At 41.9% G+C, this 23,304-nt stretch overlaps 1 protein-coding gene across 11 annotated transcripts in view; it reads left to right on the top strand.

Annotated features, from left to right (window-relative positions):
- mecom (MDS1 and EVI1 complex locus) overlaps positions 1–23,304 on the top strand; it is a 140,412-nt gene that overhangs the window by 54,246 nt on the left and 62,862 nt on the right. For all 11 annotated transcript variants that reach the window (XM_048982356.1, XM_048982355.1, XM_048982359.1 and 8 more), the window contains exon 2: positions 56–333. In XM_048982356.1, the coding sequence (XP_048838313.1) occupies positions 56–333 (278 nt within the window). The remainder of the gene's footprint in view (positions 1–55; positions 334–23,304) is intronic.

The raw sequence follows: 23,304 nt of genomic DNA, 5'->3' as shown, positions 1-23,304 counted from the left end.
GTCAAACATTATCCCCACAAACCATAACAACGGTGATGCCTCATTTTTCTTACAGGTGATGGAGCTGACTTTGTGTCCTATGCTGATCCTCCTGTCAGCTTACCCAGTCCATCCAGTGGTGGAACCTCCCCTGAGGAACCTTCCCTCTCTCGGGCCCCAGTCTGCATTTCTGATGACCTGTCTTCAGCCCAGGTCTTGGAGCTGCGTGAGTCTCAGGCAGTTTCCTCTGCCCTTGGCGTCTGGGCTCGCCAGCGATTGGATGTGGGGGAATGCTTTGGGCCGTACGTGAGCAAGCAGAGGCCCCAGCGAAGCTACCCAGCGCAGAGCTGGAAGGTAGGCCTGGAATCACCTCATGAGATATGGGGGGCCCAGTTTGCTGTATACTCTGCTGTGTAATGTTGTGTCTGGTGGTTTGTGTCTGGTGCGTGAATGAGCAGCCCCTGGACATACTTTGGCAATGAGGAGTATTCTGAATTAAAGGTGAGAGCTGGAAGTACTGCCCTTTTATCTCTGCTCGTACTTCAATTAAAATAAAAAGCCATAAATGTCTTTTTGTTATCAGAGTTAAAGATCCATGGTGCATTTCCCAATCAGATGTTAGTCAGTCCAGGCATTAAATCGAATGCGGGGTTATAGGACAAGGTCAAAGGTCAGTCATGGGCTAACCCGGCAGGTTTTACTGGTGAGAGGAGGACAATCAGCCTCATCGATTCATATGGAGGAAGAAACTATTTTTTTTAAACACAGATGCTCCAAAATGCAGTAAACAACAATGTCTGCCATTGACAGGACTGTCCCACCAGTGTCATCAACTACTGCTTCTGAGCCATAGAAAAAAAGCACATCATGACAGAAATGGAGTTTTCCTGATGTTTTAGTGAGGTTGCACGTTTGCTGCTTTTATTTAAGTCCTTTCAGAGACTTTGATAGAAAAAAAAACATTTTTATGTTTGGTAACATTAGGTTTTAATATGATTGAAAAATTCTCTCTCCCCAAGAGATTTACTGCCAGTTCAACAAGCTCTCCGCTTTTCTTTTTTTCCCATGGAAGGAAATAAAGAAAAAGGTTTCATGAATTTTAATCGGGATGTTATTTACGGGAAGCTTGAATAATATGTATTTAAAAAGCCGGAGAGCCAGGAGTGAGGACAGAGGGATACTGTATCATTATGTTTAATTACTGCTTTGACAGGAGCCATAATTCTTTCCATTAAGTAAATAAGTTGTAAAGAATTTATGATGAAATGCCACATTATTCAGAAGGGATATTCAGTGATGACATCCTTGCATTAAATATGGTAAATGCCATTAAGCCCCCGACAGTCAATATGCCAATATGCAAGGGCCTGTAAAAATGAAATTGATTTGGTAAATGCAAGCAAGATAGATCTGTTTGCTTTCATCATCAATTCTGTGTGTGTACCCGGGTGATGTCACCAACCAGGGAGCGATAAACATGTGGCCATCTGGGCTGGGTGATAAATGGGCTGCTGCTTTTGGGCCACTGTCAAGGTGGGGGCTGTTTGTTAGGAGGAGCCCTCCCCCCACCATATTCTATAAATACATTTGTATCAGTAATACAGAATTAGCAAGTTATGGGCAAGAAGGCCTCTGTAAATATATCCATTGTTATTGTCCGTGGTGCAAGACCACTTGTTGTTTAGCTACCATTCAAAAAAGGAGATTTCTTCTAGGAAAAGATCTACTGGAGATGCAGCCGACAGCCAAGTGTTAAAGAGATGGCAAGAAAAAGAAAACTGATTTAATTTTCTGGTGTTAACATGCTGGTGCGTTAAGTCAATATTTTCCTGTTTCCTGCTAAGCATCAGATGACACCTTAACAGAACATGACTGAATATTCTAATAGTCTGCTCGTTTGACATGAAATAGCTGGACAGTATGGGAATTATTTGGTGCGCGTTGCTGTGGCAATACATTTGTGTACTATGACTTTTTTATTCAAATAATGCAAGTTATAGAAGAATTAAAAAGTAACAGAGATATGTCTGTAAAATTCTCATCAAATAATTTTTAATTGACAGTTAAAAGTCACCAACAAAACCTTAATATGTGCTTGTCATTTGCCGAAGTTCCTTGTGTGCTCTATGTCCTTGTACCACTCTGTATCTGAAATGAAGGTTTAACTTATCACGTGAGTGAAACACGCTGAAGTATCTTAAGTCTTTGTTTTGTTCTGTGGTCTGTATTACGGTCAAGAGCCTTTCAGTCTCACTGTTGAGCTTTTACAGAAGACAAGAAATGGTGCAAGTAGCATGCAGGAAGGCATCTGGGCCGAGGCTGACAGGGTGGGTCAGACAGGAGGGGGGGATTTAGGGGTGTCCTCTCTCCCATCTGAATGGTGACATCATCATCTGCACCCTGGCACCCATGTCTCAGGGAATGTCACACACAGCAGTGCTTTTCAGTAACCTTACACTGTAAGCTGAAAATTTCCCACAGATTGTAGCAGTATATTCCTTAGATTGGTTAAAGTAAAAAAAAAAATGCATGCTTAATGAGGTTTTTCTGTTTACCAGATTAATACTTACCTAGGAGTGAAATTGACCAGTGTTACTCATATTACGTAAAGGCTTGGTTTTTATTGATTTATAATGGTGTTTAATTTTTTGTTTTTACATTCAAGTGCACCGATAAATGTTGTTCACTTAATGCTAGAAAATTTCAGCACTTCAATTTTTAGCCATGTAGCAAAATGCAGGCGCATAATTTATATTACACAGGTTTCTGCCTTTGGATGAGTGCAGCAAGCTCATGGGGGTGTTTTTGAGTTTAAAGCTGAGCACCTCCTCCTTGAGTGGGAACTGAGGTGGCTGTGTAGCAGGCAGGCGGGCCGGCGGGCAGTGGGTTATGGGGGCCTTTGTTTGCCCTAGAGAGTGGGAGATTAGCGGACGGTGTGAATAGCCCCAGCGGATTAGGCCCTGTGTCAGCTCCCAGCCCTGCCCCATGCACACCAGCTACCCAGAGACCTTCAGCGAGCTGCAGATCTTCTCCAGAATTTTGTCATTGAAACTCAGATGCCATGTCAGGGCAGAAAGAGCAGAATGCATATTTAGGCTGGCTGAGTGGGTGGGGCTCTCTAAGCCCTTGTCCTGAATGAATGCAGTTGGTTCCCAAGTGTCCGGGGTTACTCCCCTGCTTTCGGCCCCACCTGCCAGAACATCTCCTGGCATCTCCTATGCCCCATACCTCCTCCAACATGGAAGCGTCCTGCTGTCCTCCCACTCAAAGTGCACTAAGGAAGGAAATTAACCCGCATCTATTTAGTGTGCAGTTGTAGCACGAGTGCCATAACTCCAGACCCTATTAGGATGAACGAGTTTAAGAGGCTGTAAAAAAGAGACAAACTGGGTCCAAGATTTCCACAGTTACTTGTGGCTTTTGCACATATATTTTGAAGTAATTGTCGCTGTTTCATTGAAGTTTTTGAATGCTGTTTTTTATGACACAGGTTGTGCTATAGCAGAGTTTCTTGACAATTTGAAGTGCTTTTAGGAGTCAGTGTATGAGTGATTAAAAAACATGTTCAGCATCGGCAGAGGGCAGGGCTGTGAGCAGAGGGGGTGGCCAGGCCCATTTGGTGAATAGCAAAGCAGACAATAAAGCTTATTGTTTAAAGCATGGAGCAGGCCTGGCTCTGCGCGTGGGGAGACGCGCAAACCGGCCAGCTGGAGCTGGGGGGCTCACCCTCGGCACCACCACAGCTTGGGGAGCCTGCGTGCTCACGGTCTGATATTATTTATTAGGGCTGCATTATCACTGTGATTTTTTGCTTGTAATTAGAGCTAAGCGGTTTTAAATTTCATCTGCCTCCTGCTCATTGAGCTGTAGTAAGAGGCTGGCTTGCTGCTCTCCATGTTGGGAAGCTCCCTTTTCTCCATGCAAATAGTTCCCCGCTTCAGCCTCGTTGATGATTCTCTGCCACCAGCCCCCCCCCCCCCCCCCCCCCCATTGTGCTGGCGAATAGAGCTGTGCCCCCTCACCCTAATCAGCTTACAGTGCTAATGCAATGCCCTAGGACTCCATAGGCACTGCTGTGGTGGGGGCTGGGGCCTCCATGGGCCCCAACAACCTACATAAGGGCCCCCTTTTCCATTCTGGGTACAGTGTGTTCAATTAAACAGTCTCTTTGTAACTTTCTTCATTCCCAAGGGCAGAGATACACACCCTTTCACTATTCAATTAAGCTAATTTTCACCTCTCTTCTCAGCTAAATTCGGCTGTGTCTCTTTCCAAATTATACACTGGCAGATGAGTTCAGCCCTGTTTTTCTGTAATTTTCATGCAAAGCATGCCAAGATTTCCTTCTAGTATAATTTAACAGCGATTAAAAAAAAACATAAAGTATGAAGTAGTTTTAGATTTTAGAATACTTTCAAACGTCTGAAATATTCTTTTAATTATGTCACCCTTTTCTGTTGCATGTGTCCTAATCCGTTTCCCTCAGGAATCCGCCGTGCTTGGTAGTTAAAAAGAGAGTGCTGTTTTGTCAGCATTCTAATCCGATGTAAGAGGAATAGGGGCCACAGAGGAGAATGGAAAAGCAGAGCAGAATTCCGTGCAACAAGTGGATGGTGCGTGAATTCCTGCAGTTGTGTGGAGGCCACTCTTCCCTCTCTCAATGTCCCCTGGCTTCCTTTGGCACAGCGACTGCAGGGAGTGGAAGCTGGGTTAACTGATTAAACAAAGTCAGAGTGAATTGTAGAAAGACAAAGCCGAGTATTAGCGGCCCGAACAAGTGGAGAGTGTAGTCGGAGCACAAAGACAGGTGAGCACAGGGTTGATCAGGGGAAGCTGCAGCACTGAGGAGGTCAGTGACCTTATTAGAGGCCATGAGGATGTAAGGATGGGGGGGGTCTTTCACCTGGGGAGAATGGCCCAGCAGGGGACTTGGAGGACATATTCTTACACCATTAATGCTGGCCCCTTATAACATCCCGCTCACAGAGACAATACAAACTCACAGACACACACACTGGGACCTGCCGCCCAGCCTGGGTACAGACGAGAACGAGAGGTATGTTTATACTGAATTTCCTTTTATACTGCATTGGACACTGATGCACAAACGCACAAACACATGCTATGTAACACATGAATAAATAAATACAATGACACACACACACTGGGACCTGCAGCCTGGTCTGGGTCTAGACCAGAGCGAGAATTATGTTCATATTGAATTCCTCTTAAACACGCACTCACGCAAACCAAGCACGCACACAACCCCACACATGCACACGCATACCTACACACATGCACGCACACACACACACGAATAAAGACACAAACATACTCACTTTTAGACACACAAACACAAACATACACGTCACGCCATCCTGACCTTGTCTGTGCTTCCGACCAGATCGCAATTAAAGTTTGGATCTCTTCATTTGTCCAAGCATACCCCACTTTTTAGCTTCATTTATTGTTTTTGAGATACCTTTTTTTAAGACAGCGGTTGTATTGTGTTTAGAGGAAAGCTGTTTGCATGAACAATCAACAAAGAAAGAGTTTGCAAGTCCAACCCCAAAGTACCGAAGTACCAAAAAAGTACCCCAGCTGGTTTGTTAGGTACTGGAACTTTTGGTACTGGTACTTGACCAGAAGAAGTCAATGGAAAAGGGAAAGTACTGCAAATATCATACCAATATGGTACCTGGTGCGGTGGAAAAGTGCCCATACATGCCTGCACATAAATACACAAAAACACACGCTTGCATGTGCCCAGACAGGAGTACAGGAAACAAATGTAATTAATTATGTAGGTGTGCAGCACATAGATACCATATCTTGAGGCTCCCTTAAATAAACACTTGATTGTTACCAAATGTCCGCACAATGAGAGCAAGAGACGCATCTTGGCTCTGAGGAAAGGCCGTATTTGAGTTTATTGGTCTGGTCCAGCGTGGGGGCCCAAGCCGTACACTGCTTTTCCTGCCTGGAGTCACATAAGTGCTTAACTGCAAGTCAGCTCGTATTACGCAGGCAGTAAATCTAAGTAGCGGTTAACGAAAATAATCAAGCACTAATACTACTCTACAAAACCACTCTTTCTGTTTGTGGTTGGAATACTGCAAACGGTAGTGAGACTTCTTGCTGTCCACGTCCTGGCCTGCCAAATAGAACCCTATTGCCGAAAAGCCTGAGACACTCTGTAAAATGTAAATGAAAAGAGAATGCAATGATTTGCAAATCATATAAACCAGTATTTAATTTAAAATAGAAAAGACAGCATATCAAATGCTGAAACTGGAACATTTTATTGTTTTATGATAAATATATGCTCACTTTGAATTTGATGCCAGCAGCATGGTTCAAAAGAGTAGGGACAGGGGCAACAAAAGACTGGAAAAGTTGTGTAATGCTAAACAACTAATTTGGTTAATTGGCCACAGGTCAGTAAGATGACTGAGTATAAAAAAGAGCCCCCCCCCCCCCCCCCCCCAAAAGAGGTAGAGTCTCAATATGGGGAGAGGTTCACCACTTTATGCAGGACCTCTTTGGTAAATAGTACATAATAATAGTACATAGGTAAATATTATACCTCAGTGTCATTTTGCAAAGAATTTGTGAATTTCATCATCTGTGGTACATAATATCATTCAAATATTCAGAGAACCTGGAGAAATCTCCGTACACAAGGAACAAGGCTGAAAACCAGTATTGGATAGCCATGATCTTTCGGTCCTCTGGTGGCACTGCTTCAAAAACAGACATGAATGTATAGCAGAAACCACCCTGCAAAGAAGAAACCATATCTAAACATGATCCAGAAACGCTGCTGACTTCTCTGGGCCTGAGCTCATTTAAGATGGACTGAGAAAATTGAAAACTGTGGTCTGAGGTACGAACTCAGATTTCAGATTCATTTTGGAAAGCATGGACGAAATGCCCTCCAGACTAAAGAAGAGAGGGACCATCTGGCTTGTTATCAGTGGACAGTTAAAAAACCAGCATCCGTGATGGTATGGGGGTGCATTAGTGCCCATGGCTTAGGTAGCTTGCACATCTCAGAAGGCACCATTAATGCTGAGGGATCTAAACAGATTTTGGAGCAACACATGCTGCTGTCCAGACAACATCTTTCTCAGAGAAAGCCTTGTATTTTTCAGCAAGAAAATGCCAAACTACATTTTGTGCATATTATAGCAGCATAGCTCCATAGAACAGTCTTGGTACTAGACTGTCCGGCCTGCAGTCCAGACCTGTCACTCATTGAAAACATTTGGAACATCATGAAACAAAAAATACAACAAAGGAGACCCTGAACTGTTGAGCAGTTGAAATCCTAGCAATCAAGCAAGACACATAGGACAACATTTCACTTTCAAAACTCCAGGACTGGTCTCCTTAGTTCCCAGACGTTTACAGAGTGTTGTTAAAGGAAGAGGTGATGCAACACAGTTGTAAACATATCCCTGCTTTTTTGCAATTTGTTTCTGCCATTAAATTCAAATTGAATATATAGATTTGTCATGAAACAAAATTTAGCATTTTTAACATTTCATGTGTTGTCTGTGTTCTATTTTCAATTAAATATAGGATTATAAGATTTGTAAATCATTGCATTCTGTTTTATTTACATTTTATACAGCATCCCAACTTTTTGGAAATTGGGTTGTATGAACATAAGGAAAGTCAGCCATGGTTTGTCTCTGCCTCTGTCTTTAAGAAGGTACTGTCCCAGTACTGACTTGATCTCTGTGAGACGATGGTCTTTGCTACCTTAGAAATCAATGTTTCAGTCACAAGCTTTTTGTGTGATGGCACGTCACAGATTCACTTGCTTGAATGTCTTTAGATCATAGGAAGGAAACTGATTTGCCAGAGGCACAAGACTTGCAGATAAATATGCACACAGAGCAGATGTTAAGTTCAGGTTTAAGGCTTTTGTGTCATTCATGTACAAAACAGGCTACCGTTAATATCTGTCAGTAAGTGAAATATCTCCAAACCCTTATCAGATTCACATTTTGTTTTACTGTACCTATCATGCTCCTATTGAAAAATTCATTCTCTGGCTTATAAGCCTGTATTCTGCAGCCATACCTCATTTTGTCAATTCTTATTCAAAATACTTTTTTTTTTTTTGAATGAACTTAACAAATGTCACTATATGCCTGTGGGTCTCCCTCTTGCCACTGGATCCTCTAACAGAAGTCCCTGGCCCCGTACAGGATGTGTGCAGTTTGCATGTTCTCCCCCTGTCATCCTGGGGTTTCCTCCAGGTTTTCTGGTTTCCCACCACAGTCCAAAAACATGCCAAGGTGAATTGGAGTCACGAAATTGGATGTGTGTGTGATTGAATGTTGTAAATGGTATGTGTGTGTGTGTGTGTGTGTGTGTGTGTGTGTGTGTGTGGGGGGAGGGGGGGGGGTCATGTATTTATCACATTGAGGGGACCAACCTGTTACTTTGACGTTGTGGGGACTATTTTTCATTTTCTTTATCTGTAACTGTATTCAAAAAACTGAAAATACCAAAAGTCTTCAGGACTGACTAGGGGTTAAGGTTGTTACTGAGTTTTTTTCCCCAACGAAATGACTGGAGGGTCCCCACAAAGATATAAATGTGTGTGCACTGCAACGGGTTGGTGCCTGTAGTCTCCACACCCCCGCAACCCTGCATAGGACAAGCAGGTATAGAAGATGGATGGATGTATGGATGGATTTGAGTGTGGAAATAAACATATCAGTAAATATGAAGCAGAGAGAGGGAGCAGAGGGGCGTTTTGCAGGGAGGAATTGACCCACAGGGTGAGCAGCAGGAGCGTCAGCATGCCCAGGGTACTGGCAGTGGGGTCGGCCCAGGCCATAGCAGGTCTGCGGTCTCTGCTCCCTCCTGTACCTCCTGCAACATTTCCCAGTTCCAGCACATCCTAATGGGATTTTCCAGTGTCCAGCAGGTAGTCTGACTGGCACTTTGTTCGGCAGCGAGCACAGATAGAGGTTAATGCACGCCAGCGCTGCGAGGCGGCGCCGCTGCTCTGGGAGCCTCCGTCCATCCCTCCCGTCGGCCTGCTTTGTCACCCTCAATCCGTCAGAGGGGATTTCTCGCGGCAGTGCTTGGAGGCTGCTCCTGACATCTCCAACAAACTAATTGTTGTCTCCAGCCTGGCAAGCCTGTGAAGTCCTAACAAGTTAGCGTCTTTCGCAGAGATGAGAAAGAGACTCACAAAATCAATTTCTCAGCCGATTACGCTTTGCCATCAGCCAAAACAAAACCCTGGCGCAGACAGGAGGAGCAGTGGACACACTGGGTCTCTGAGAAAAGGCTGGAGAACCATCCATCTTCTCTCTTCTTCTGATTGTTCCTTTTCTTCAGGCTGTTTCATAGCCGCTTCCCCTCCCTCAAAGACACTTTATGACAAGCATTGTAATCTCTTTAGAGCGCTGGGGACCCTCTCTTTGGGCTGCAGTCCTCGTCTGTCTTGAGTGACAGCAGGACAAGGTCCAACTGCCACCCAGGACACACAGCCATAAATCATCCTGCTGGCAGCAGAAGGCTGGATCAGGCTCACTTCCTGAACAGCTACCAGTTCCTGCAGGGGACAAAAAAGCCTATTGTCAGGTTTGGGCAGCCAGCTTCTCTCGCTTCGAGGGTGTTGAGGTTTATGAGTGGAGCTAAGAAGGATTTGAGGACACAGGGCCAAATACCAGAAGCAAAGAGAAGGGACACGAATCTCAGAGACAGAGGGACACTGCGGTACACAGTCACTGTCCAAATGGGCAGAGAAGACAAATGTAGGGAAAAAATGTGAGGGAGACCCAGAGAGGAAAAAAGACACAGAAACAAACATCCTTTTTAAAAAATGTGCAAGAGAAACTTAAAACGTTAGTAAAACGTAAAAACACCGCATGAAAAAAAAAAAACTGATAATCAAACAGGATAGGCAAACATGTCTTGAAGGATACCAGGAGAGACTAAAAGGTTACTATTGATATTTAATTTTGTATATATCAGTTTGGTCTAATATCCATCCATGAATGTGGCCCCTGCTGTTTGGGGGGAGTCCACATGTTTTCCTCAGATCGCATGGGCATCTGCTGTTGCCTCCAGTCCATAAACCTCCGTCTAAATTGCCCATAATAACTGGCACTCCATCTGGGTGTAACCCAGTCTTGTGCCCTGTATTGGACTGACATCCCATTCAGGGTATTCCCTAGTCCTGTGCCCTGCAATGGACCAGCACCCCATTTGGGGTGTACTTCAGCCCTGTGCCCTTCCATAGACCGGCATCTCATCTAGGGTCTACGCCATCACGGTGCCCTGCAATGAACTAAGTAAGTAAGTAATTTATTTATAAAGCGCTTATCTCAGAAGTCATAAAGCGCTATACAGTAGAAAAAACAAAATAAAACAGGGGAGAGAATACAAAGCTCAAGAGACAAAGTATAAAACAGTACATAAACAACAAACAAATACATAAAACATGTCATAAAAATAAAACACAAAGATAAAACAAAAATTACTCAGCTCTGACTAAAAGCCAGATTAAAAAGAAAGGTTTTGAGCGGTTTTTTGAGTCCACTGAAACAGCAGTGCGCAAGTCATATGGCAAGTTCTTCCAGAGCATAGGCGCCACTGCCTGAAATGCACAATCAGGTAGGAGGGACCATTAATAGGCCCTGCGGTCCAGATCTGAGCTCCCGATAGGCTGTATAGCGATGAAGCAGGTGGCCGATGTATTCAGGTGCTTTACCCTGCAGGGCTCTATAAGTGAGCAGCGGGACTTGAAAATGAACTCTAAACTGTAGTGGAAGCCAATGCAGTGAGTACAGGGTAGGAGTCATCTGGTCTATTTTCTGTTACAACGGGATAAAAGCCTAGCAGTTGCATTTTGAACCAACTGAAGGCGTGACAGGGAGGACTCACTCAGGGTTGTATATAGGGCATTACAGTAGTCGAGTAGTGATTAAATAAATGAATGGACCAGCATCACCAATTCTGGTTTTGTTACCACAGACCTTAATTTAGACAGGTTTCGTAGGTGAAAAAAAACATGAATTGCTGACCGAACTTACATGGGAGTCAAAGCTTAGAGACTGATCCAATGTAAGCCCAAGATTACCCCATTTGGGGCGTACCTCAGCTCTGTGCCCTGCAATGGACTAGCATCCTGTCTGAGCTCGTTCACTTACCTTTGCTTCCACTGTGTGCTGGGCAAGCTGTGGGAAGATGAATGCACAGTAAGATGTCAAAAAATATGTGGGTGATACAAATACGTAATTTATAGTAGTAAAGCATTTTCGTTGAATATGTTATCCACTCAGAGATTTCTGCATGCACGCATAGACACACAAAACCTTCTACTTCTACTTCTGCTTCTGCTTTAGCTGAAAATCTTCTGTGTCCCTGTTTCATAAGTTGGTCTCTCTTTTCCATTGGAGTGTTCTGGTCTTTCTGTCATAATGTCAAAAGCTGCGAGAGATTTTTGTAAGATCAAATATGAGAATATGGCTGTCAAGGTTGCTTACTCTAACCCTATAATCTGTCTACGATAATTTACGTGTAGGAGACTCAATGAGACAAGACAATAAAAGTTGTTGAGCTTCTTGAAGAAATATTGACCTTATACTCATCTGTCTCTTTAAAAACTCTTTGTGAGGCACTTTTCTGCTCTGTCAAATCATTCTGAACAGCTCTCTTTGCCTGTCATTACACAGTATCTAGCACAGCAGGTATCAGGTGACTTAGGCCATTTCAAAATTGTTGTTAAATAAGTAAAATGAAGTCATTCCAGCATTCAATAATTACTGTTTTTTTCCAGACTGAATGCACAGAGCAGCTCATGTATTATGAGCTATAATTCTAACTAACGGTGTCACCCCAGCTAAGGAGCCCCTCACCATCCTCGCTGGTAGCTTGAGGCTTAGGCCCCCATGCACACAGGCCGTTGCATGAACCAGATTTTTCACACAAATGGAAATTCTGCCTGTCTCGCATCCTGCCACTCTGGCTGCTCCTCAGCCAATTCGTCACGCAGGCCACACAGCGCCACAATGGGCCTGCCAGCCTCCGTCGCCACCGTAACAGATGTTCCCCGTTGTCAGGCTATCGTTAGAGTTGGGTGGAGAGTGCATGAAGAGCTCAGCTGTGATGAGCCTTTTCTCACCAGTCCCTCATCCTACTAAAGACGGATCTCCTTCACCCATCCCGAATACGCCATGGCATAAATCCTGTCCACAGGCCAGACTTGTAACCTAACAGCCCTCGTAAATAACCATGGCCCATCTGAAGGGGGGAGATAGGGTATTAGGAGCTATTTACACTGTGGGAGGCACACTATCGATCAGCTGTAGCCGTCCCACAGATAAGGCCGAGATGATGTCATGGTTATTTATGATGATTCCTGACAGTAAGGCTACAAAGGAATTTTCTGCATGGCAGCTTAATTCATTTTGGGATGTGATGAATTCTGTAGTTAGAGAAACAATCAGCAACTGAGTGTTCCACTAACTGAATGTCACAGACAGGCCTGGAATATCACACATCAGTGACTGACTGCCAGAAAGATAAATGCAGCCATTTTAATTTGACTAATAAAAGGAGAAAAGGGCAAAGAGTGATGAAATATATTTCTTTGGTATCACTTTGGATAGCATTCAATATAATATTATATAACATTTAACTGAATTTACAGATTCACAAATAGAAAGGACACAAATGCCAGACTTTAGGTTTTCCAGTCTAAGCTGAGAGCACAGAGATAAAGCATACGTGAAAAACCATGGATACCACAGTACAGGTTTGAATATCTGTGGAATGTATTTCCTTACTGGTGTGTTTCCTAGCTTTTCTCTTGAAGCAGGCAAACAGAGGCATTTTAAGGTTTAGGGTGCTACCAGCCTCCGGGGGTGCCAGAGAGAAGCAATTTTTAAATTAATTTATTTGGTGTACCAGATGAGGTCCTTTTGCCTTTCTCCGTTAATTTTCATTAAAGTTACAATCAGTGCCCATGTCCTATTTTCAAATAAGAAGTGCGGCAGACTACACACAGATCGGCCTGACAAGCAGCACCCTGCTCTCATACCTGTGACAGTGACGCTCTCAGAGACTGACAGCAGCGGTGGATGATAGTGGAGTGTAAGAGTAGGGGAGGGGTGCAGTGGTGCTGGCAGGTGCCGCTGAACTTAACACTCACTGCTCTGTCTGCAGTTATTAATGTGTAGTGGTAGCCAAGCGATCAATTAATAATCAAATGATCAAAGCCATCTGCAGCGTAATATAGGAAACGTAGGAAAGAAAACGAAGAAACCAAATCCGATATAGAGGCACATATGTCTCCTGCGTTTTTCTCATCATATTAGCAAGCTAATTTAGTAATAATAATTAAATTAGCTTTCCTGTCTGACATGAAAAACCCAAATACAAAAATGAGAATGTTATAACTTTATAGTTAGTGCCCAAATAATAGATTATTTACTCATTTATCAATTATCAATTGTACCGCAAATAATTTTATTTAGAAATTTAATGTTTTATGTTTATTTTAATAATTAAGTATATTAATAAAAACTTGATGTGAATTTAAGAACTGAAATGGTGGCTGTGCTGTGTTCACATGCACTGCAACCGACGGCATTATGGAAGCTGCGTCTTGCTTTGCGCCTGTGTGTATTGGTGATGAGTGGTGAAGGGGCACCATTGGGACTTTTGCTAGGGCAATAAAATTGTCAGGAACAGCCCTACAGGCAATAGTCAGAACAACACAATAATGAGTAAGGATCAGTAGAGCAAGTACAATATGAAGTTTATAGTTCAGTGATCCCATAGACTAATTGAGAGGTGTAGCTAGTGCCTCTGGTGTTCAGTTGAATTAGGACACGGGTTGGTTGGGTATTGGCTCTGAGAGTGTTGACTGGAGGCTGGAGTAACTGTAAGCTGATGTGTCATGTTTTAATATAAATATCTATTTATTCCACTTAGTCAATGTTTCCAATATCATCATTAACTTAAGCCACAAACACCTACTGTTCTGTAATAGCTCTGAGAGAATCTATAAAACGTTGAGCTCATCTTATTTGTATGAAAGGTTCTGAATTAAGTGCGTTGATGATGATCATAATGCTTATTATTATTATTATTATTATTATTATTTTCTTTGTCTTCCTGGTGTCCACTGGGTAGACCATGTCCTGACAATGGACCTAAGATAATTACCTCAGTATGATCTTCTGTACTTCTTGGGCTGGTTGGTGACCAGGTAGCTCTTGAGGGTTCTTGGTGAATCCCTTTTTTATAGTCTCAAGAGCTCCAATCACTACTAACACAACTCTGATCCTGGTGCCCCACATCCTGCTGATCTCAATCTCCAGGGGGCATTCCACAAAGTTTCTTCATTAGCCAGACAACTTAAGTCAAATGTAATGATTGTCTAATAGGAGTGTCCCTTACCTTTCCTCTGATTGCACAGTTATCACATTTGGCTTAAATTAACCAGCCTACTGTGAAATCTGGCTTTGTGGAACACCCCCCAGATCTTTGCATTTGCCCGGTATTTCAGCTTCTTTGAGCATGAATGTTGATCAGCAAACGTTGTTTCTCCTTTTTGAAGTGGATAACTAAGTGCATCTCAATCACTCTGTACTGACATGTCCCACATGATTATTGTAACACATTACTTGAAGCTTTCATCTATAATGCACTGTAGATAGGTTGATAATGCATTACAAATGTCCATAATGCAGTATAAGAATTAATAAAGCTTTACATCATCTTGTATTGATAGTCATAAGGCATTATAGCCTTGATTATAATGGTTCATCAGCTCGATCATCACAGCTGCTCTTAATCATTCTACCTGTTATTGACTGTTTTGATTTTTGACGGTTTTTCTGAATTGTTAAAATTCATTTCCTAAAATCTCCTATGCTTTTCTTAAAACCCTAAAATTCATGCCATACTCACTAAATGTTTGACTCGTCTTGGAAAATCAAACAGTCTTCTCAAAACTATATTTTCTTTGCTCAAAAGCAAACACTGTTGGTACATAGACACTACTGAGCAGTCATTACACGCGATAGCAAAAAATTGAAAACACTACCAGTCAAAACTGTTGTTGACATGTAGAAAAACGTTTACTGTGGATGTGGACTTTTGCATGTTGAGCTGCAAGATTGTAAACCAAAAGACTACAGTAAAAATGCCTAAAAATAATAATTCAATTATACTAAACCAATATGTAATTTTTGCAGCATAATTCCAGAAAAGTTACAGTAAAGAACAAGGTAAAAAATCCAGATGAGAGGCATATTACAGTAAAATGTTGTGCAACTGCCAAGCCAGAGTCAAGGAAGAATATTCATTCTGTCTCATCATCATGACTCAGGGCTGGATTAGGACAGAGAACTTTATCTACATCACAGGAAATGCTCTCCCTTGCTGGGCGATGCGGCAGGAATCCTGTATGTGACCCAATGGTACCTTGACGTTGAAGTTCAACCCACCTATGGCATTTGCAGTCTCACCCAGCATGTATTCTGTGTTTTAGTTACTCTTTGGCTTCTTCTCATGTTTAAAAACATGTATCAACAGTTTTTTGGAGTATTTTGAGTAATTGTGTTTAAATTGAAACTTTTGCGACCGGTGTTTTCTGTTTTGCATCAAAGTTCACCACGGTGCAAAATGTGTTCTGATAAATAAGAATGTGTTTTGAGTTTTTCAAAAAGGGTGACTCAGTTCTGCAAATTTTGTATAACTAGGTGAGCTCTTCAAAGTTGCGCCAAACGGGTGACTAATTCAATAAATGAGTTTTGGCAGTTTTGTTTCAAAAATGAGGTTTAGTGTTTCAGCAATTCAAAAAATTTTGTTTGTATTTTCATATTATTTTCAATTTTAGAATTCAGTTTTCAGTGTGGTTTTATTAGTTTTTATTTTAAATATATATGTATATTGGTTTTTAATATATTTTGGTTTCAGTCATTTTATTTCTATTAATAGACTGGAAGTTGTAGAGTTGTTTTATGTTGCTGATCTTTAGAGAATCCTACATGAATATACAGCACACATGAACTAATGCCTTTAAAATGGGCAAAACATTCCTAATAATTAAAGAAATTCAAATTATTGCAATCTTTTTATTTTTCTTTTAGTTGCAGTTTGGTTTATTTGTGTATCATTTTATTTTAGTTCATGAATATGTTTATTTTAATTTTAGTTTTCATTGTAGATGATAATATGCGCATGGATGGACCTCAGGGGGGTAGGGGAGAAAGCAGAATGTAAGTGCTAAAGACGTGGCTTCGGTCCAGCAGCAGGAGTGCGGCAGCGGGGCTCAGGCTGGCTGCATGTGCCCCTCCTGCGTCAGTGCCACTCAAAAGAAAAATAAACAACAAGATGCATACAAGCCAGTTCCTGCCGATCCCTGATAACAACCAGCACATTAAGTACGCAAATACTCATGTCCGTTTGATGTGCGCTTATCTGTGGAACTTTAAACACTAAATAAGTTCTTAAGCAAGATGAAATTCAGTAATTAATCTGCTATTTAATGAAAGTTTGCTTGACACATGCTGGCACTCCCTGGGTCTTTCATATCAATCAGAAACCAGCAGAAAACTCTCTATCTCTACAGCATGTGTGCTTTTCAAACAGGGCATTCTTGCTTAAATGCAGGCACTTAATTTTGCATGATTTAATTATGATGGTGATGATGACAATAATGACGATCCATAAGTCAATATTCCAGTACAGGGTTACCTGAGAAGTTTGCTTCTGCAAGGCTAGGACAAGTATAGTACTTAAGCTCACTAGAGAGATTTCCATTGTCTTTGACAGTCTAGAGGGTCGGCACTGCCTGGTTAAGCAGCAGTTGTCATTTGGGAGTGAATCCTAAGATAGGTCCACGATTCTGGAGAGACAGAGCAGCTGGAATAATGTGAAACACAAAGACACTGCGGGATGACTGAGGAGTGTGTCTTGAGGTGGGCGGGACTGGGGGGTCACAACCAGGTCATTGAAAGTCCATGAACTCAGAACACTTCTTAGTAGGAGAGGATAGGTCTCTGGAAGCTTGCCAGTCATGGCTGCTGTAAGACTGAGACATCTTTGCCAGTCTGGAGCTGAGGTGTGGGGTGGACAGATGTCATTTAAGCGAGTACTGGAGAATAGATAATCCTGTCCAGTATTTATGTGGTAAGGGCATTGCTGTCACTAATCTGAACTATGTGACAGCAGATCTGACCAGAGAACCCGGGAGGCTCAGTCACTGATGTTCCTACGTGACTCTTTGGAGCTGCTCACGTGCTGCCATCTTTCTTCCCTCACACTAATACTCGAGAAGTTGCACACCCTCTTCTCTGTTCATAACTCTAAGTGCAGAGCTACACAGCAGTACAATGTCACTGATGTTCATATGTGTGCAAATTGGTAATAATAACATGCCAGACAGTGGCCCCAAATCATCAGCGTCTGCTGTTGTCAGATGGTGTCCCTTGCCAGCGTCAAGACAGACGCCGGGGAGCAGGACGTGATTTTATCTCCAAGCTAACAACAAGGGCAAGATCCTGACCTTCTCAGCCCCCAGACCTGAGTCTGCTGATGGGAGAGTGTTAAAGCAGGTCCCCCCCCCTGGTCCTCAAGTGCCTTTTGTTAGATAATACCCACTAATAAATCTGGATCTACTAAATAGCCCATGAATAAAGGACATTTTGTCCTCGATGGCTGGGCGAAGATTTAGTGGCGGAGGCAGTGACGTCCCCTCAGAACTGCTACCAAGTGGTCACTGGATGAGATCTAAGAGGCATAAAAAGCCCACGGTAGTTCATTAAATTTCCGACATGGACATGGTGATGGAATTGATTTATGAATGGCTGCTTCATATATTCACTCTGGCACTTACCTCGCTCATTCTTTATCTCCTTAAATGAGGAAGTAACAGGCCTTCGCTGCTCTTAGTGCCATGACAGGAGCGCTATTGTAATATTCACGAGCACTTAGAGACTAGTGATTTCTCTGTGTCACAAAGTTGTTTTATCACTCCTTTCCCTAGAGAAATAAAGCTTATGTCGCTGTAGTGAGAGTAAAAAAAATATTCTGGCATGTGTGAGGGCTTTGGACAGGACAGCAGCATCATGGCCTCAGTACTATGATCACTGCTAAACAATGGCTACATGATCTATATACTATGAAGATAACCCTGGCATGTGTGCCACAGTGAGGGCCCCAAGGCTGGACAGTGCAGCACCACCGTGGCCTCATTGTTATCACTGTTAAACAATGGCTGTATGATATATATCCTATAAAAAAGACTTTGAACTCTTCACCTCATGTCAGCTGTTAAAGAGAGAAATGTCTTCATGTTCATCTCGTATTCTTTATCATTTATTATGATGCCAGGCTCCTTCATTCGGAGTTGTTTGCATAGCTCACTTTCTTTCTTTCTTATATAACCAGGAGGGACACATTTGGAAGTGGAACAGAAAAACTCTTTTATTCTGTGAAGTTTCTTCACAACTGTTTCATCTCATTTTCCACCTGTTGTTAGCTTGCCTATCAAGAAACGGATTATTTACCTTTGGGTTTTCTACTCTCAGTATGTTGCTCATCAAAACTAAATCCATTTAGGTTAATTATCAACGTGTATTTCTCTGACTTCAAACATTTGTACGTTACACCTTATGAGAAATTTAACAAACATACTGGTTAACAACAGAAAATGGAACATTCAATATTGGAACTTTTTTTTTCCTGTCTTTTTTAACATATAATTGGATTTTATAAAGCACTTAGCATCATGTTTGTCATGTGCAAATACTTTCGTTGACTTACTGGAAGGCCCCAACTTTTTCTATGCATTGCTTCAGAAGTCCATTCATCTCCGCTGTTCCTTTGTGTGTATGTGAGTGTGTGACTGTGTGTTACATGCTTTTCATGAGTATGTGTCAATATGCTCTTGAGGAGTCTTTCAGTTCTGTGCAACTGTCCAGTTCACAGGCACCCCTCTAACACTTTTAAGGTAATGAATACATAATGAAAATGCACATTTGCTGCTTTTAATGACAGAAGTGCACAGTTTTGCTCAGAACCTTATGAAAACTAAAAGGACAAGAGCCCAGTAAAACATTTCCTATTTCACCTTTCATTGACTGCATAGTGTCATTAAACAAACAAGAACTGGATTTTTGTCTTGCAGTGTTGCAGTTGCAGCACTATACAACAGCACTAACAGTATCAATTGTTCTCCTTTAGCCAGTCTGGCTGTCTTGTTGTAGCTTTTAGGGCAAGAACAGAAGACAAAGCACGTCTTGTTTGCAGCTCAAACAGGGGCAAAAAGTTTGTGTTTAGTTGAGGTTACGTAGTTGATACAGCAGTGATTTTATTGCATATCTGCATTGCTTTCTTTGCCTGCAGTTCTGTGCTCGGCTTTTTACGCTGCAGCTGGCTTTCCTGCCCCTGCCAGTGCAGCAAAGCAGCCGGGCCCCCACTGTAGCCCACAGGAGTGCTCAGACTGTCCAGTGACGCTGAGAAAACACTCAGTGAATAGAGGAGGCACAATGAGCTGGTGCTGCTTGGTGACTTGGACACTCAGTTAATGAGGTGGTTGTTGAAACTCTTGATGTGCTTCTTTGTGTGGATGAATATGCCTCTCCTTCATATTATCATGGTGCGGTCATTAATCACTCCTCTGACAAACACAGCACTTCTCAGCGGCCAACAACAGCCCGCATCACTGGCCTTCAGCCGTGCCAGCAACCTGTTGGACAGAAATATGTCTGTGTGTGTTCCTGAATGTGTGTTTGTGGGAAAGTGTGTGTGTGGGGGTGTCATATATATATATATATATATATATATATATATATATATATATATATAATATTACCCTGTGGGGACCAATGTGATAAAAAAATAAATAAATTGACATTGTAGGGACCATTATTTTTTCAGTCCACACAAGGGGAAATGTGAGTGTTTGTGAGTGTTCGTCTGTGGCTACTCAGTAATTTTGGTAGCAAATAGGATAGTTGTTCTAGATCTGCTTTGCCTTCATCTAGATCCTTCAGTTTGGCTGCTTTTCAAGATTTGCTGTTTTATGCTGGCCTGACCACAGAGGGCACTGCAGAGGGGTTTGACTCCACATATTACATAAACCACAAAGGGCCGGTGTCTATGCAGGTTTTTGGGGTAACCTGTAGGTCAGGTGTTCAAACCAAGGTGTGAGGACTCTTCAGCCAATCAGTCCTCTAATTAGTGACCTAATTAGGGAGTTGCAGCGAAAACCCGCACACACAGCGGCACATTGTGGATAAGATTGGACACCCCTGACATAAACTCACTATGGTCAATCATGAGCAGAGGTGGAGATTTCATTTCCAAAGAGAACAAATCCAGACCAGGATTTTGTTTCAACCAATCAGTTGAGTACTCTGTGACTGTGACTCTTTATGCTGAACTGGTTGGTTGAAACAAAATCCTGGTCTGGATTTGTACTCTCTGGACCTGAAATCTCCACCTCTGATCATGAGCTTCTGAGGATGATAATCGAAATATGTCTCCATTTTCAGAGATTTAAGAAACTTCTGTTGTGCACTTTAAGAACTGTGTTCCCATGGAAATGGTGATTGTATCTTTTTTTAAGCTATTTAAATTCTTGATCATTACACATTTTCAAAGTTATAATAATTTCATCTGTCTCCCGCAGCTTATATCAGGTCATGTCAGTTTCAATTGTTCTGAGTTTTTATACGACATCCAGTAAAAAGTGAGGTGTCTCTCTAGTGCTGTTTTAATGCTTTACAGCTCTTGTTATGTTTCGATGTGTTGCTGGTTTGGGGCAAATACAGCTTTGTCTGTTATTATCTAACAAAAGAGCATCAATAGCAAGTAAGACAGCATGTGGTGGAGCACAGAGGGACATGCTCACTGTGCAGATGAATATGTGCATCTATGCATGTGTGTCTCTCTGCACATTGTGTAGTGACAGTGTGTCTGTGTGTGTAAGTGCAGTGCTTCTCAACTGGTTTAGTCCACATTAGCACCCACATTTTTCCTTGGTAACCAAGTTATATACGCACATACGTATGTATGTACACACACACACGCACACATACACACACACACACATGCACGCACACACACACACACACACACACACACACAGTCGAGTAAACATATCTTTATGGGGACCGCTAAATCATTTCTATGGGAAAAATGCTAACGCTAACTATGAAAACCTTACCCAGCCTTAACCATAACCATAAGTAACCAAGCAAAATACAAGAGATTTTGCATTTTTAGTTTTTTCACTGCAGTCACAGATTTTTATGAAATTGGTTTTTCATTAAATTGAGTTTTATATTTTAAATTCAGGAGACTGGTCCCCATAAGGGAAAAAAACAGGTATTAATCACGTTGTGGGGACATTGTGTCCCTATACGGTAAGGTATACCTGCTCACACACACACACACATGCACACACACACATACACATACCTACATACATATATCCATTATTTTTTAATCAGCTGCATTTCACGATGGGGGATTCTAGTGGTAATTATTTTAACCACCCTGTGTGAAAATCTGTCCCAACCCACATTTAAATACACTGTGTTAATACTGTGTTTCATAATATAAAAAAATGTATAATAATAATAATAACAACAATAATAATAATAATAATAATAATTGCAAAAATGTAAAAATTTTAAGGAATTAATAAGGTTTTAAGGTCCATATATATGTCTCCTATATTTTCAGTTACTCTGGGGAATGGAGGGATCGATGTTTCATAACACTCAAAAGGGTAAAGTTGAATTTAAAAGTATTAGTGAAGACAAATGTAACTTAAGTGATGGTTTGCTTGTTGAAATTCCACATCTCAAAGATTTCAAGCTGTAATTATGGCTTGTTAAAGAAGCATAGCTAGCTTACGTCACAGATATCTTGGAGTTAGGAATCCTGTATGCTCAGGCTTTCCAACAAATCAATCAACATTCCAGTCTGAAGCTCTTAACACATCCATTTCAACAAACAAAAAACGATGAACATACAGTGAAAAAAAAATTCATCGCTGTTTTCGCTCTACCTACTGAACGTAATATTATAGTTTTATCAACTTTCAGTACTTGAGTTATATTACCAACCACAACAATTTAACACATTTATGCAATGATTACAATGATACTCAGTGTTTTCGCCACATTCCAGGACAGTCTCAGTGTTCAGCCTGGGTCCCATCATTATATCAGTAATGTCTGAAAGATTCGGATTAGTTTGGTTACAGACAAGGTTACAAAAGCCCTCCAGATTGCAACCACAAGGTCCAAGCGAGAGGATCATGGAGAGGGTGCTGTGATGTGGTTATGTGTGTAGACAGCTCCTCTATAGAGAGGGTGTGTAATTTAATAAGCACAGTATATAATTTAAGATTCCTGGTAAACTAAATGACAGTTTAGCTCAATAGTCATCAATCTAGATGCAGTAAAGCTGCTGGGATCAGAAGGTCAGCTTGTTAGATACCAAAGCTGAGTAAAGCAGATTTAGAGGGATTTGATGTTGAAGTCTTACAGGGAAGTACATATGGATCTGATCAGAGAACAGTAGTTTGATGCTATTATTACAGCAGATCTGAAGCTTTGGCTCGCTAGCTGCTCTCACACAGATCTCAGTACTTTGGCACTGCTCCCCTTTCTGTTAAACATTTTCATTTGCTTCAATCCTTTCCACTTTTCTTTTTGCCCTCTTCTTTCCCCCTCTTTGCCATCCTCTCTTTTATTTGCCTTTTTATTTCCTCATTCTATTTCTGTTTTTTTTTTTTTTTCTCTTTTAACTTCATGTAGCCGCACAATTAACACTGTGCCTGGATGTAAGGGGTTAGAAAAGGAATCTGCCAGAGCTTTACAAAACTGTAAAAACTTTAACGTCATGCCTTCTAAAGGGCAAAATGAATCCTCTGTTCATTTTTGTTTGTAACCGCAGATACTTATTGGGATTTATCTGTGCGCTGTGTCCATGCCAGAGCCTGCATGCAGCCGTGTTGTAACTGTGTGTAATTGAGATCTCGACGTGACAGCGCCGAAAGCGAGTAAATCACAATGTGCCGGCCAGCCCGTTGCAGGCTCGCCAGACCAGCAGCCGGCTGTGCGTCTGACTCTCATTATCGGCATGGTGAGCCGAGTTGCGAGGCTGCCAGTTGCCATGCTGGAGTCTCTGATGACTCGCTTACAAGCTGCAAGTGGCCCATGTTACAGCTGTCAGCATGCCTCGAGGTCGCTCTTCCTTCATAAATGAATTCATCTTCCAGGTAGCTTAATATGTGATTTAATGTCATCTTTCTAATTT

This window comes from Brienomyrus brachyistius, chromosome 17 (genome assembly GCF_023856365.1).
Source record: "Brienomyrus brachyistius isolate T26 chromosome 17, BBRACH_0.4, whole genome shotgun sequence".
Taxonomy (NCBI): domain Eukaryota; kingdom Metazoa; phylum Chordata; class Actinopteri; order Osteoglossiformes; family Mormyridae; genus Brienomyrus; species Brienomyrus brachyistius.
Note: the sequence above shows the minus strand (reverse complement) of the source record. Positions and strands in the feature narration are given on the sequence as shown.